General features: G+C 39.1%; 1 protein-coding gene across 1 annotated transcript; it reads left to right on the top strand.

Moving 5' to 3' along the window:
• The first annotated feature begins 1,264 nt into the window (after positions 1-1,264).
• On the top strand, positions 1,265-17,026 carry plpp2a (phospholipid phosphatase 2a). The gene is given in 7 exon segments (XM_018663740.1): positions 1,265-1,690; positions 12,852-13,003; positions 13,113-13,205; positions 13,207-13,376; positions 13,960-14,017; positions 14,846-15,022; positions 15,773-17,026. Coding segments are annotated over 7 exon segments (861 nt in total). The 5' UTR covers positions 1,265-1,629; the 3' UTR covers positions 15,923-17,026.
• Positions 17,027-17,029: the final 3 nt, after the last annotated feature.

Genomic DNA, 17,029 nt, shown 5'->3' with positions numbered 1-17,029 from the left:
ATAGCCTATTGCCAGGACAGGCAATGCCAAATATCAGCCATCAGTGGTCAAAAACACTGAAATAACTCTCATAGCAGAGGATGGTTTTGATCCATCGACCGCTGGGTTATGGGCCCAGCACGCTTCCGCTGCGCCACTCTGCTGGAAACCACCCCAGGTGGGACTCCAACCCACAATCCCTGACTTAGGGAGGCCAGTGCTTTATCCGTTAGGCCACTGGGGCCACAAAAGATAGACATTATATGTGTGCAAATAGCCTACTAGCTATAGCTATGTCTTTGTGGTGTAAATTCCTGCCTGGCCCTGCACTGCAACCTTCCCTCAACAACCTGGTATCAGTGACATGAGGAGACCAGATACAAACACTCAAAGCATTGAAGAAAAACATGTAGTATCAGATCAAATGGTGCAGGCTGTTAAGATACTTGGAGGTTACAGGTTCATATCTTACAAGAGCCAATGAATTTTGAAATTATAGAGTTAATGCAAAGCCTCAAAGAAATAATCATTAAGTGTCAGGTCTAATAGCGCATAGTGATAGGGGTCAGAGGTCACAGGTTTGACACAATGGTTTTGTGTCAGATCAGATAGTGCAGGCTGATAAGGTGCTTGCTTGGAAATGCAGGTTGCAGGGGTTGCAGGTTTGAATCTTACCAGGTGCTGTTTTGGCATCCAACACCCAAAATGAAAAATGAAAAGCAGTCTGAGAGATGATCCAGGTGTGAAGATACTTGTGGTAAGTCAAAGTTAATGTATCAAGTCAAAATTCAGACTTTCTAAGTGAGATACTAATAACTCCTTATAATAAGATTATCCAACTTTTACATTTTAGATTAAAACTATAAGGCGGGGATCACATGTCTAATTCTGAGAGAATTTACATTCTTTCATTCTTAATTTTATTTCATTTTGTCTTATTTGTTTTTCCATTCTCGGGTTTGGATTTCCCCAAAGTGTACATAAATAAGTAGCAACTGCATGGCAAACTGTTCATCATTTGAGGGAAATCTTAATCTAAACACACAGATAAATACAGCAGGAGTTGTCTTCAAATACCTTTTGTCCCCGGTGGAAATCAAAATCTGGCAATGGCAATTTCCGTCGCTTGTCTGAAATCGCTACTTTTAGAAGTCACTCTGTACAATAGGTTACATTTGAGGTGAGATGGGGTGTGTCGTGCCTTTATCAAAAAAGTCTAAACTATGTAGTAGAGCAGGAAATATTTCACTTCAAAACCAAAGAGCGAAGCAGAGAAAGGGGGTAGAGAGAGAGAGAGAGAGAAGAGAGAGAGAAGGGGAGAGAGAGTGGGGGGGCATCCAGTTCGAAGCAAGGATCTGGGGAAGCCAACCTCTATCAGCGCTGTTGGTGCGGAGAGACGCCCCCTCTCTCCCGTGAGTAAAAAGGCAGGCCTACTCGACGGACGCAACTCCGCGTCTTCTGCGGCTCACCTGAACGTACAGACAGACAGACAGACAGGTATACAGAGGAGCCGGAAGAACGAGCAGGTCCACTTGTGCTGATAGTATTTTGTCCCATACTTATTCCAAGTGCTCTTTAGATCACTATCCTGCCTTCAGCTTTTTAAAAAACGCGATTTATTTATGAGAGTTAAGCGGCAGCAGAGGAAACATGACCGAGCAAGGAAAGAAGCTGATTCTGGTCGTGGTGGATATTCTCTGTGTCTTTGTTGGTGAGTTAGCTTTACTACTCTTCTCCCTTCCTCCTGACAATATGGCTGAAAACATGATTAGGCTCTACAACTCATATAATGTGCGGTAACTTGTGACTTTGGCTGATTCAGAAATTCAACTCCAGAATTACATTTCAAAAAAAAAAAAAGGAAAAGAAAAGAAGTTTGCACAGTGACGCACGGGATTGCCCAACGCCGTCACACATGATTTTATAGCTCTATCACCGATAATCCACAGGTTTTCTTCACGGATCTTTCTACAAGATTTAAAGCAGGTACTAATTCCTGTTTAAAAGAAGCAATGAGCTACATATAAAGCGTGTAACTGGCACAGCACTTTTGCAAAAAGAAGCATAGTTGACACATGAATTGGCAGTGATTGTATATTCAGCGGCACAATGAGACATTTCAAGTCATCATTCGCCTCTATCTTGTTCAAACAGGCCAGAGTCTTTCCCAACGTTGAGTAAGAACACTGCTGGGACCTTCACTGATCTGTGGCTTTCCCTGAAGTGAAAATCATTTGGGTTAAGAAAGAACATTAGTGTCTTATGTCACTACCAGTGAAGTGTTGATTTGCTGTGGCAATGATGCACTCACAATTTGATTTTATAGCATTTTGACCACTTATCAGTTGAGTTTATTGTGTGTAACTAACCACAAAGTGCAGTTTTGGTTGTGTGTATGCATCTCTAACCTGTCTCTTTATTACTTTGATGGATTATTCCCAGTCTCTGTGAATGCACAGGTTTCCTCCTGCACCCCTGGCCCCCTTTCTTTTTTAAAATTTAGGGTTAGGAGGAAGAGCAGAGATCATTAACCATGAATCTCCCTCGCTGTGACAGTAAAAATCCTGTTTTGGAAATTGTAGACCAGGTTTGTGTGTATGTGTGTTGAGGGTGGGCTCCCGTGATGATGTATATGCGAGTAGTGTACAGGGAACAAAAGGGCTTGTTGCGACCTGTCTCTGATGTTTGAAGATGACACAAAGTCATTAACAGAGCTGACATCCTCCAGCTTTTGTGACACATCTGCTTGCACTTTTGATGCCATGAGGTTGACAAGAGGTTCGTCGTTGAGATGATGAAACAGGGACATTGATGGAAATGTTGGTTTCCCTTTTTAGTTTACTTTCGTAGATGTTTTTAGGTGTGAAATATGGGGTCTGAACTAGAACTTGCCTGCAGTGGAATGCCTGTGAGGGCGGAGAGAAACATTGAAGGTTACAGTGTGTGTGTGTGTGTGTGTGTGTGTGTGTGTGTGTGTGTGTGTGTGTGTATGTATCCAGTTGTGGATCCATCTGGTGACTGACAAGGAGGAATGATAATGACCATTCTTCTGCTTAACCCCCTCTGCACTCAAGATGCATGTTCATGTGTGCGCACACCTGACGAGGAGACCACTGCCCTACATGTAAATTGGGGGGAGTGAGGCAGAATAAGGATTTCTTAAACATGTTGATTCACTACTTTCTATCTAAAAATGAGTCAAGTTGCTTCTTTGTTGCCCAGAAGAGTCAATGACATCTTGTGACAAGAGTCTTCTCTTGATGGATGACTGCAGTCATGCTGAAAGAACTGAGATTAATACTTGTTCAACATTAAAGTGTACTGTTGTGAAATCAGAGATATGGCATAATTTTCAAGTGATGATTAATGACTGATTGTGTACGAAGTCTTTGGCTGACTAAGCTTGAAGTTGATGTGTTTATCATTTCACAGTCAGGGGTGTGAAAGTGTGACACCTCTTTTAAAAAGTGAAAATATTTTTTTAAAGGTTTTGTTCTGAATCATTTTGTGTGAGTCGGTGTAGCCCAGAGGCAGGTGGGAATGATAAGATCTACTGTCAGTAGATGATAGTAATATTTATCTATGCATTTCTGAATATGAGCTGTGTGCATTTCACAGTAGTTGTGGCACTGCTCAGGGCACTAAGGCCCATGGTACACACCCTAACCATTCAGCTATCAGGTCATCCTTGAATACGGCACCTTTTTAAAGATGAATTGTAACATAAATGTGATAATTAACCTAGGACTTCAGTAATTTTGGTTTTGATAATTCTCATTTTTGGTGATGGTTTCTGCTTCTCTTTGGTTAGAATTTCCTGCTTTGAGCTTCAAACTATTGGACAAAACAAAACATTTAATTGGCGTAGTGTTTTCCCTCGATGTGGATTTATTTTCACTTAAAAGGTTTACAGTAACAAGCCTACCTTGTCGTACAAACTAACAATCCTCCATGTCAGATTTTTTTTTCTTCTTCATTTTTTAATTTCCGTTTGTAAATCATCACATCTCCGTTTTCTACCCCCCCTTGTTGCTTTTTGAACTCCCACAAGAGCAGTAATTTGTTGATCTGTGTGTGGAGGGTAAACTATCATCAGGTTTGATCCCCCTCATTTAGAAAAGTTTGGAGTCTGTAGAGGTGTGTGTGTGTGTGTCTGTGTGTGTCTGTGTGATACTGTAGGAATGTGCTGATTGTTCAGATTGTAACTGATATCTGAATCTGTTCAGTGTTTTATTTCTCCCTCTTCCTCTCTGCAGTCAAACGTCCATCCTGCCATTATTTGTTACGACTGCACACAGTTGATACAATACAACTTCCAAGTGTATATAACACACACACACACACACACTGCTGCACACACAGTTTTCACTTTGACACATACAGATGCCAGTGTAGCAGAATGTCTGTTGTTACAATGTCAGCCATGAAATTCAGCTGACCGTTACATTTTTCAAAGATTGTAGAAAGGAACTTTTATGAGAACAGGCTCTGTTCTCATAAAAGAACATGATGAACTCTGTTCATCTTTTGTTTCACTTTTTCCTTTGTTTCTATCTTTTCTTTTGCAGTGAGTCTAGAATCTGTCTAGATTGTATAAACTCGTGACACTTTCAAAAGGCAAAAACAATACAAGTGATGAAAACCAGATACTTTGGTGACACTAGTCTTGTCATTTAACGTTTCCTTTTTAAGGAATAGTTTGATATTCTGGGAAATATTGTACCATTATTAGCTTCCTTGTGGAGAGTTGGATGAAAAGATTGATGTCTCATCCTGTGCTCTAAACATTAAGATATTAAGTCCGTTAGCGTAGCTTAGCACAAAGACTGAGAGCAGGTGGAAACAGTTAGCATGGCTATGTCCAAACATGACAAAATACGCCCTACCTGTGCCATTAAAACTCAAAAAAGAAATTTGCATATTATGTTCTATTTAACTCTTGCAAAAGCCCAACTCTGAAAATAAGTGGTTTTTAGGGGGTTATGGGCTGAACCATATCTTGGTTGTAGCCAGAGCCAGCAGCTGACTGGCTAGTGTTAGGACTTTTATCTGTCAGTATTCTTCTTAGAAAAAACTTCTGTTTCCAGTTGTTAAGGTCACAAACTGTCTGAACTCACTGCTGTCAGACAACATTTCAGTGTTCTCAATAACAGTGTTTGTACATTAAGAGACACTAAAGAGCTGTAGTCCTTCTGGCTGCCTGTCAGCATGACCAAGCCCAGCTGTTGCTGCACTTTTCAACTTAAGAGGTGACAGGGATCAGAGTTTCACCATCACTGTTTAATTACTTTTATGACTCGGGTAACTCCTATTCCTATCAAGAATGATGTCGACAGTGATGTCAGTAATTCTCACATGAACAAACAAAATGGATTTACTGTTAAAGTTTTTGATTGAAAGTAATTTCACTTCATTTGTTGCATTTATTATCTGTGTTGTACCTATAGCAGGATAAAAGAGTCAGTCATAGTGTCCACAAATACATTTTAACACCTGTGTCAGGGGCCTTACTCCTGTTGGCTAATATGGGAGGTGCAGGTCAGCAACCCCTAAAACTTGAAAGCGAATACCAGTCATTCTTAAAATTCATAGATCAGTCCAATGGTCTCAGAAACTTCACTAACTGTTTTGTTAGCTTGAATGACTCACTTCCACATACATGTACATACATGTATACCTACCATGTGCATACTTCTTGTTGCATTTTTGTTGCAGAATATAGGTCTACAGTATAAGGGCTGCATCAGAGTTTTCTTATTTATATGATCAATAGTTTGGTCTATAGATAGGAAGCAAATAGCAAAATGTCCATCACAAGTTCCCATAGTCCAAGGTGACATTTTAAAATGTCCAGGTTTGTCAAACCAACAGTCCAAAACCCCAATATATTGAGTTTATTAACACAGAATACAAAAAGGCAAATATATTCCATATGACAAACCGAAACCAACAATTAATTATTTTTTTTAAAACATTTTACATTTTGCTTTAGAAGCACTGAAACGATTAATCAGATATCTAAATAAATCTGTCAATCAAATACTTGATTAATGAATCAGTAATTTCAGCTCTACATATTTAGAAGAAGTGGGAATGGTCAATGACTCACAGTTTTGTTAAGTTGGGAATCAGCAGTGAGGAAGTGAAAGTGTTAGTTTCTTGTGTAGGTGCATTAATACAGTTCAACTCTTACAAGTCATTACAAGATTATGATTTCTCTAAAGGGCAACAGAAACACTGTGGTTCAGAGGCGACACAGCATGTGACTGACAACAGCTGTTGTTGTTTGTCCCCGCAGAATGTTATTAATGTGCCAGTTTAACATTTTGCTGACATGTTTGACATCTTCAACTGTTATATTGATCGCCGTGCACACATACATGCACACACACAGTATCTGCTTCTGCCAAATATGTGTCAAAGTCAAGTAGACAGTGTTGACTTGTGCTCCCTGACATTCCTGTGTGAAAATCAGAGATTGAAGAGTGTGCATGTGTGTGTGTGTGTGCGCGCGCATGCTTGTAAACCACAGCTGTATGACTGTATGACTGTATCTATAGACTCTGTGCGCATGTGTGTGTGGTTAAATTTAGTGGACCCTGTAGTTTCAGAGGGTGTTTTCAGTACTCTAGTGGGTTATTGTTAAAGGAAGAATTATTTCTGTTTTCTGTGTCTCCAGTTAATGTTTGGCGTCAGTTTTTTTTTTTTTTTTTTTTAATCTTACTTTGCACACTTCAGTAAGATATGACCTTCAAAGCCCTGCTGGATTAATTGCTTCAAAAATGCAGTTATTACTGGCTTGGATGTAACACAATCTAAAAAGTCTTTAAAGAGCAGGTATCTTCAAAACACACAATCCTTTTTTAATTCAATTGAATAATAGAAAATTTAATAAAGGTATAGCCTGCAATGCACCGTGAAAAATAACCAAGGTGCTGATTTTCTCATTTATAATCATCCTCCGTAAGAGGGAATTAGGAAAACATAGGAAAGAGACTTGGGTGAAACAGTATCTGAGGACAAAGATAGTACATACATATGCTCCATAACTGTTAGACAGTGCTTAATTCAGTTTAATTTGTTGCACAGATTATACTATTCAAAAAGTAATGTGATGAATATAATTCTGCAAAGAGCACTTTAATGCATGCTTTGTTATGGTTGGCCGTGTTTTGTTTTTTTTCCCCCCAACTGAACTGCAACATCAAGCATGTTTGGAGGGAAATGTAACTGCAACTGAATTATGTTTTCTACTAATGGTATGAGGATATGTTGATAATTTATGTATCTGGCAAGATGCAAATGTGTTGACGCTGAATGCGTCTGTGAAATGTTCACAGGCAGCGGATTTGTTTTCCACCGAAGGATCTGATCTTGCAGTACAATGTCCACTTGTAGTGACAACATTATTAAACTTTTCTATGGTTCTGTCTAGACTCTCACAGCACTTGGTTAAGGTTAGTGAAAGATCATGGTCTGGTGACTTCAAACACAACATGTTTATTTATGTTTAGCCAAAACCATGATCTGCCCCAAACCAAAATGTTTTTGTTGCCTAAAACTAAACACAGATGGGACTGTGGGTGCAAACCCCCGTCTCTGGTGGAGTATTTGTGCACTTTGCATGCCCGCCATCCACCCCAACTGCTTCCCTCCTGTCCACTCCGCTGCCACCATTAAACCTGGTGCTTCATTCAACGTCGCCTCCAAAACTAACCAAATTCATTTTCTACCAAACATGTATGGTTGAACTGTACTGCAGAGCAACCAGACCCCTCACTGGTCATTTTTGGTCTTGTACACTTTTCACCATGTGCGTCCTTGTGACTTCTTTTTGTTCAGTACCAACTTAGTAAACGCTGATAAAGCTTCAATAATAAACACAACTCACAATTCACTGTGCAAAATTAACAGTATTTTGAGCCACATCATTACAACCTAGAATGCAGACATTATTTTGCAGGCATTAAAACCAAACAATGCATTCCAGAGCATGTCTTAAGTATTGTTTTAAAGAAGTGACGCTCAGCCTTTTCAGACTAAAACATGTTTAGTGACGCCAAAGCAACGGATATACTAAGAAAAAGGCTTTATTACCTGGTGTCATGTAGGACTTTCTCAGGAAAAAGTCCCAGTCCCACAGGAAGTGATGCATTTTCTTTGTAACAGCAGTTTGCTAGGACTCAGTAGATTAACACCCCCCAAATAACTGATTACTGACTAAAAAAAAAGGCATCAACAAAATTCATGGAAGAAATCACAGCACTCAACACACTGTTTGCCAAGTGATTCCCTTTGGAATGCAGTACAGAACAAACACAGCATTGAGTGTTTAGGACTAAAAAAGGATCCTCAAGCTAAATATTGGTTTTCTGGGCACCTCAGTGTGATGTGGTGCACCAGTCGCGAATCCCCATCAGCTAACAAACTGTGCCATCACCCAGCGGACCCACACATTTCACAGTCATCTGTTGAGATTCGACATGCTGACCTCAAACAAATGTTCACATGCAACACTGCTGCCTGTTTCTGGTTCTGTCTTTTTTCTTTTTCTTTTTTTGCCCAGTAAACGTCTCAATTATTCAGCTCTCAAGACGACAGTCACAATGAGCCTCAGCCACTCATCTTAAGCGCTGAATAACAGGAACACTTCCCACTTCCCGATGGGTCGGAGGTCAGGGGGAAGTTGTACTTGCGCCTGATCCCAGATTCCATCATGTTTATTTTCTCAAAGAGGAATCGGCGGTGCGCTCTTTCCAGAGGAGATTGTGAAAGCGTAAAACAATACTTTCCCTTCTTCCCTTTTTTTTTAATCTCTCCTGTGGACTGAAGACAAAAACTCAGCAGAAATTCTGTGTGTGTGCGCCTGCCTCTTTAGAGAGAGAGTGAGAGATTGGAAACTGTTTCTACATTGTTTGCAGCTGCAAAAGTTCATGGAGAAAGGATAGTTAAACAAAAACTCAACAGCTATTTGTAAAACATCTGTGGCACATAATAAAAATACCCCATTACAAGCTAATACCCGCCAGTCAGTGTTAGTAGTAGTACAACAATTATTAGGAGTAAAATATACTCAAAAGAAGGATTTAGAGAGATATTGAGGAAGGAAGGAAAGGAAGGAAGGAAGAAGTTAATAAGGAAGGAGCAAAGAAAAAAGGACAAAAATAAGGTGACAATATTTTCTAAAAAGAGGCTCTAAAAGCAAGTATATACTTTGACTATTTAAAAAAATATCATGTCAAATCAAATCTCAACCCGTGAATTATCTAGGCACCAACAGTTGTTAGCCCGGAACTAAAAAGTCCTAAACACACAAGATACCAAACCAAGCACATCATTCACACGTCACCAGGAGAGTGGTATCAGTCTCTTCGCCTAACTCTCAGAAAGGAAGCAAATAAGCATATTTCAAAACTGCTGAACTGTTCCTGTAAGCACAATAAATGAATAAATTTACTCAGTCATTTCCCCCTACTGCATCTCACACAATGGCAAGCTTTATGTGGGGTTATTGTTTTATACTTTTGATTTAAAAAGCTGTTTGATCAGCAAACGTATTGCCAACATACAAATATTACATTAATTTAATACATTTAAAATGTAGTAAAACATTACATCAGATGAAAGCAGCGAGCTAAAATACTCTAAATTAGACAAAGAGGAAGAAATGTACATTAACAGTTTGATCAAGGAGAGTTTGAATACACTATTTTCCAGGGAGAAAAGACAAAGGGTTTTTTTTTTTTTTTTTTTTTTTTGTTTTAGTAAATTTAGGGAATGAATTCATCTCCCCCCAGTTTGACCCAGCCTCTGGTAGGGGAGGCTATCCCACCAGGACAGGCTCTATAAAAACATACCCGGCCTTCTGGAATAATAGAGCAGATAAAAACAGCCAGTCCTGCTCAGATAATAGGAACTCTCTGTGGGCTCAGCTCACAGAGCATGTTTGGTACGAAGGGGGATCAGCTTCCTCGCTGAGTGTGTTGTTAAATAAGCTTAGAAGTGGTTACCGATGTGTGCATGTGTGTGTATTTGTGTGTTTTGAAGGCCATTGCCCAACTCTGTCCACTCACATCTCTAGCATGGCGGCATCTAGCCACCAGAGACTTGTCAAACAAGCAGCCTCTTATCTAAATGTTATCCTTGCACCCTGCAGAATAAACAATGGTTGGACCTCACTTCAAAGAGGAGCTGAGAGCATGCTTGACCTGCTGGAATAATGAACTCTGAGATGTGAAGAGCAAAGGAAGGGCCTCCTTTAAATGAAAATAAATTCTCTTTAATGAGGAAACTGCTTGTCATCAAAGATCATTAGTGGCACTTCAGAAATTGTGACAAATATCACATCCGGCATTAAAACCATTTAGGGCTTCCTCAGGCGATGTGCTATCGTGCGTCTCATGTTATATATGGGCAGGACAGACTGATAGGCACTTAGAGAAATGGCTGATACACGTGCATATAGATGAGGGTGTACACAATAACTGTTAATTAATTAATAATAATGTCCAGTTTTATGGTGCAATCCAGTAAGACAATAGTGCTAAGTATGAACTAAACAAAAGTACTACAGCTCTAACTAACTGCTGAAAGGTTTTTGAATTAAATGACGTAGATTGTGAGGGTGTTGTTTCTATTGTACATATTTCTCCAGGGCACTCTTTTGAGGCAGCACACCAGGAAATACGCTCAGAGAAATTCCCAGCATTGATAGGTTAAATGAGGTGAACATAGTTTCATGAATTTCATTTTTGTAAACTGCTACAGATGCATATTGTTAAACATAGATTGCTGTTTTTCTCAGGATTTCTAGTTTGTGCTTAATCATTTGCATATTTTCATGGCTGTGTTGCACATGCTTCACAGATTGTACATTAAGCATGTTTTTCAACCTATATCCATTGAATTTCTGCCATGATGGGAATCATTAACTGCCCATTAGCTATTCCTCAGGGTTAGATGGATTGAAATGTTGCATTATTTGGCCTTTGCTTTTCTTCAAGTGTATGATTTTTGCTGCTTGTTTCAAATGCTAAAGGATAAATCAAGTGAAATTATATAAATATATATATATATATTTCTTCAAATTTGGCAGAAACGCTCACTTGGATTCAAAGATGAACTGATTTGATTTACATTGTCAAAGGTCAAGGTCACTGTGACCTCACATTCTTGTGAATGCAATATCTCAGTAACATCTTGAGGGAATTCCTTCAAATTTCACACAAACATTCACTTTGACACAAAGATGGACTGATTAGGTTTTGGTGGTCAAAGCTAACCATTACCTCATGAAACACACTTCCGGCCATAATTCAAGAATCACATGTTAATTAACGTAGGCATACAACTGTGAGACAGTAATTCTATTATGATATTTTTAAACTTCTTGCTTAACTATAAGCCCATATTCACCCAGAAGCTTTATTCATGCATGATTTGCTTACTGTATCTTTATATATCTCTATGTAGCAGGAAGTAGAGAGGAGGAAATACTGTGTATAAATGTTCACACCTGACAGTGTGTATGACCTCAGACTTAATTCACACTCTTTACCACGTGTGTACACATGACATCATGCCAGAATTACCATGGCAAAATTACCTGTCTGAGACGTGTTTTCCTTTTCTGTATTTGCGTGTCCTCTTGTGGTTTCATTTTGTTCTGACTGTCAGAGCAGTGGTCACACACTCTGGAGGAAGGAAGCAATCTGTTAGTGGATAGCCACTCTTATGATATTACCCAATAAATATACAGCTCACGCTTACAAAAACAATCTCCATTGATCCCTTGCTCTCATTACCTCCAGCAGTTCAGCATGTTCAGCACAAGTTCTTGAAAACAGGAAAACTATTTAAAGGTTCTAGTGTAGAAAGTTCCTGACATCATTCTTACAGATTGGACTATTGTCCTGCTCTGATTTAAGAGACAGGTTTATGTGCCTCTGCTGCTGCTGTGCCACTCTTAACTCTTTTGTTTTCACTGTAGAACCTGTTAAAGCACACAGACACAAACTATTTCTCATCACAGACCTATAAATACATGCATTTTTTAAAATATCTGTGGGTTATAGACCACACTTTATCTGTCTGCAGTGTGTGTGTGTCTTCGTACCTACAGTATGTGAGCGTGTGTCCTAGCTCAATCCTCAGCTCCCAGGCCCTTGACTGTGTAAACGGCGCCCTGGTGTCAAAGGTCACGGTTCCCCTGTCCCATGTGTTTCCATGGTGACAGGCGGTTCCTCTGTAGAGAGTAAATGGCGACCTGCAGAGGTGAAGCTGTTGCCACTGGGCTCTGCATGATGACAAATTAATTTACTTGGCAGAGTCAAGCCTTCTTGCCGAAGCCAAAAGATTAGTCCATCACTGTGTTTTTAGCTGTTTCCTGAGCTGCACCTCATTGTGTTTGTATTTCATGTTTGACTTGTCAGTGCAGAGCTGAGGGGTCTTAGCTGCTCTCAGGATGAACCTTCAGCTCCTAACAATACAGTGTGGCTCCCAAAGACTACAGTATAAGTGGTTCAAAGCCTGCATTCATTTCTTTGATATCAGTTAGCTGCTTACTCCACTTTAAACCTGCATTGTGGGGACAGCTTTGAAGACAGTCATTATTTTTTAATGAAAAGTTACACCTACCATGATTGTCTGTAGCTAATGATACTTGGTGGATGTCTATATCCAGGTATTGATATTTTTATTAAAAGAACAAATATATCTGGTCAGCTTTTGTGGAGCTCTGTGCTTTCTACAGTAGTTCATTATATATTTGTTTTTGTCATATGTTAGTAAGGGAGGTCTGAAAAGGCCATTATATTATTTTAATACCATTCTCTCTTTAGCAGTGCAGTGATTTTTTTTTCTTCTTTCTCCAGCGGCTCTGCCTTCGGCCATCCTGACACTGATGTTCAGCCCTTATCAGAGAGGAATTTACTGCGATGACGAGAGCATCAGCTATCCATACAGGAGAGACACCATCTCCCATGGGACCATGGCTGCAGTCACCATCACCTGCTCCATAGTCATTGTGAGTCGCCAAAAATTTGAGCCCATAACAATATGGTTGCACCCAAATAAAAAAAGCTATATTTTTCACATTAAATGAAAACCCTTCATTATATCTCTTCCCGTCACAGATCACCACAGGAGAGGCTTATCTGGTGCACACCAAACGTCTCCACTCCAACTCCCAGTTCAACCAGTACCTGTCTGCTCTCTACAAGATAGTAGGGCACCTTCCTGTTTGGAGGAGCCGTTAGCCAATCGCTGACTGACCTGGCAAAGTTCACCATAGGTCGACCCCGTCCAAACTTCTTAGCCGTGTGCGCCCCGGTCAGCTGTACCGGATACATGCTGCATATCAACTGCACCGGCTACTCTCGCAATGTGACTGAATCCAGGTGGGCTTACTCCATACTGCACCACCCTCTCTGTCTTTATTATGTATCAGTGTGAACATTGAAATAATGTACTTTTACATGTTCCCAGAGCCGCACTTACCAACTGCTGTTGACTGTCAGTCAAAAACACAAAGATATTTAATTTACAATGATACAATGAGATAAAAGCTTCACATTTGAAGCTATAAGCAGTGTCTGATTTAAAAAGAAGAGTTTGATTTTTCCAAACTAATAAAATAAAAAAAAGAAATGAACAGTGAATGTTAACTGATTTGGATGTGACATTAGGAAATTGTTGTTTCAATTAATGGAACCCAGGACAATAATAATCTTAATGGTACAATTAATGCATAAGTTCAGTCACATCAGATTGTTCTTATGGAATCAGTTAGTAATTAGTTCTATCATGAATATGTAATTCAGTTAAAAGGTATTAACATATATAGACAATAAACTGATAAATTGGGGAGACTCTAATCCTTACTCTTCATCCCATCATTGTCATATTTATTCAAAACTATTGAAAAAATGTGAGTATTTTGTTCATTAACTGTGAACTCTTGTTGCCGTTTTTGCTCCTCAGGTTATCGTTCTACTCCGGCCACTCGTCCTTTGGGATGTACTGCATGCTCTTTCTGTCGGTGAGTGTGTTGGCGTTTGCGTGAGACTCTCTGTAGCTGTGAAATGTCTGTTTACCAAAAACACCCACAAGTGACTCAAAACAGGAGAAGGTGGTCGACACGGACACACAGCTCAAGTTTAAAAACATCATTGTTGTAATACTACACACTGTACAATGGACGGAAGGTGACAGGTTTAATCCCTGTTCAGAGTGTTAAGGAGTGAAATACTAAAAATCTACTGGAGCTGCTGAAGCATCCATTACATCAGGAGTCAGTAAAATATGCACTGAGACAAGACTGCATATTCTCAGGACAAATCTTATGACTCAACACAAAAAGTACACATTTACTTATCGATACCTACAAGATTGATGGTGATGAGAATACAACAATTAGGAGTATTTGTTAAATAACTATTTGTTGGAAAATTGGAAATTTTAGCATTGAGCCAAAGAGCCAGATTTTTAAAATTTGTCAATTTGTTGTGGTCAAAAGAAAAAACAAAATTTTAAGGCAAGAACTGTGGTCTTAAAATTATGATAAATCAGACTTGTTCATTTTTTATTTTGCTTTCTTCCTTTTCAGTTGGAAGTTATTTTGTTTTTCAGCCTAAGTAAAAAAAAATATGGAGAGAACACCTGTTGCTTTCATAGTTTTTTGTACATACTTAAACTGACATTTCTTTTTGTACAAGTATGTTTTACTGTGGGGGGAAAAAAACATTATTGTCCTTACTCCTCTCCAAACAAACAGTTTATCCATATGTATACATGGAAGTTACATATATGCATGTTTAGATTTAGTTACCAGTAGATTAAAAACATTTTTTATTTTGTGTGTGCACAGCTTTACGTCCAGGCCAGGATGCAGGGGAAGTGGACGCGACTGGTCCGACCAACCATCCAGTTCTTCCTGATAGCGTTTGCTGTGTATGTGGGTTATACACGTGTTTCAGACTACAAACATCACTGGAGCGACGTCCTGGTGGGGCTACTGCAGGGAGCTCTCATCGCTGTGCTCAATGTGAGTTTAACCGTGTGTCTCAGTGTGAATAAAGGTATTTGTTTCATTTGACGTTAATACTTAGATCCTAATTCAAAACCTGATGGCCTGGCTGAGCCTGCTCCCCTCCTGCCAAAATGAAACAATACAGCTTTACAAATACTAAAGCTTGTGGAGCATTTATGTGTTTTTTGCCAACTTGCACAGTCCAAGATTTTCAGCAAGAACGTTTTATCAGTAGGAAGTTTCCCCAAACAGCTGACAAAGTAGTAAATACCCATGAGAAACTACTATGTGGGAATTCCATGATACATTAATTATCAGTATGAGTGACCCTTGGCAAAGAGTGTAGAAGTACCTGGTAAATATATCCATCAACTTTCATTAATTGCCTTGCGATAGCACATGCTCAGGCTCAGGGCTTTATGGCTAATTCCATTATTCACACCCTGTAGCTACTTTGTCTCTGATTGAATTCATATGAGGTAAGTAACTGTGACTTACACAAATAGTTAATATGAAGTGCAGGTTTGGACAAAAGAAGGCTCCCTTTCTCTGCAATGCTTAGATGACCATTTATTTATTATTAAAATTGGACAGGTCTTTACAGTTAATGTAAAAATAGAAATGTTTAGTACTGCAATACAACAGCAATGTATCAAATATTACCCCACTTAAAGGTGCTATGTAACCATTTGCTATTGCTACGTAGCCAACATTAGCATTAATAGCTGTTTACTTTTTTGTTTTTGTTGTTTTTGTTTTTGTCAGGTTCGATATGTGTCAGATTTCTTCAAGGAGCGACCCCCACCCTGCATGGGACCTGACACGGCAGAGGTTGAACACCTTGAACGCAAACCGAGCCCGCAGCCTCCTGACTCACAGCACGGAAACCACTACAACTACTCTGGACCCGTATGAGCATATTACTGAACTTGCAACAGCTACTTTTACCAGTTCTTTACTAACCCGGGCCTGCACTCTTTAACAGCAGCTCCGTTACCAAAGGACATGTGACTTGCAAAGAAAAACAAAAATAACATGCTGCAGTAACCACTAGCTGGAAATTCAGACTAGACCTGCTCCACTCGGGGATTTCCCAAGAATTTTACAGTCATGAAAACTCAAGAGATTTCTAAAACCTGTTGGAATAGAAGCTCCACCATCATTGTGTCTTTCAGTTTGGGTGTGTGTTCAATCACGATTGATTTGTGGTGTGTGTTGTGTAAATGTGAAGTGTGTTGTTTGTTCGAAAGTGTGATTATGTATATATATATATATATATATTTTTATGATACGTTTTTTGTTTTTGTTTTTCATTTGTGTCGAGTTTTGTGCAGGAGAGAATTTATGCTGTGAGTTTGACCGAAAAGTGAGCAAAGACTGCAAGACAGATCTGTAAAATTTCAAAAAACATTGACAGAAGATGTTTCTCTCTGTGATGGAGTGACAAAACCTTGGAGGCTGAATGTTTTCTCCTTTGCTACAGTCAGATAAGACTGTTGTTATTTTACCTACACTGGAGCTAGATCATATCTGCCTATCCTTCATACTTTTTAGTCTATATTTTAGACAGTATGCATGTGTAATGATGGACCGCTTTAATTGCCATTTACATACACCATGTATAGTACTAACATTTTTATTTTGTTTATAACTATTCTATCTAATAAATTGTGTAGCTTGTAAGAATGTGTTACCACTATTTTACAGTGATGTTACAGTGAAACTTTAAGCTGGCAACGTTGTTTTGAATGTTTTTCTGCTTTTTTTAGAGACAAACAGAACCTAAATGATTTAAAAATGACGAATGCCAAGGACAAATGGAGAAGTTACTGGAATGTTTTCATCCCATAAACTCAGTCAAATCTGACACAGACTAAACACACCTTCATGGACTTGTTCCTCCTCACTTTAAAACAACATGTGTAACCTATTGTGAACTGCACATAATGTAATCATTTCTTTCTTTCAGCCTGTTGGTTGTTTTGTGTAATTTCTCCATAAATATATGCCAGCATGTCATCT

Source organism: Lates calcarifer, linkage group LG19 (genome assembly GCF_001640805.2).
Source record: "Lates calcarifer isolate ASB-BC8 linkage group LG19, TLL_Latcal_v3, whole genome shotgun sequence".
Taxonomy (NCBI): domain Eukaryota; kingdom Metazoa; phylum Chordata; class Actinopteri; family Centropomidae; genus Lates; species Lates calcarifer.
This window is presented reverse-complemented; position numbering and strand designations above follow the sequence as displayed.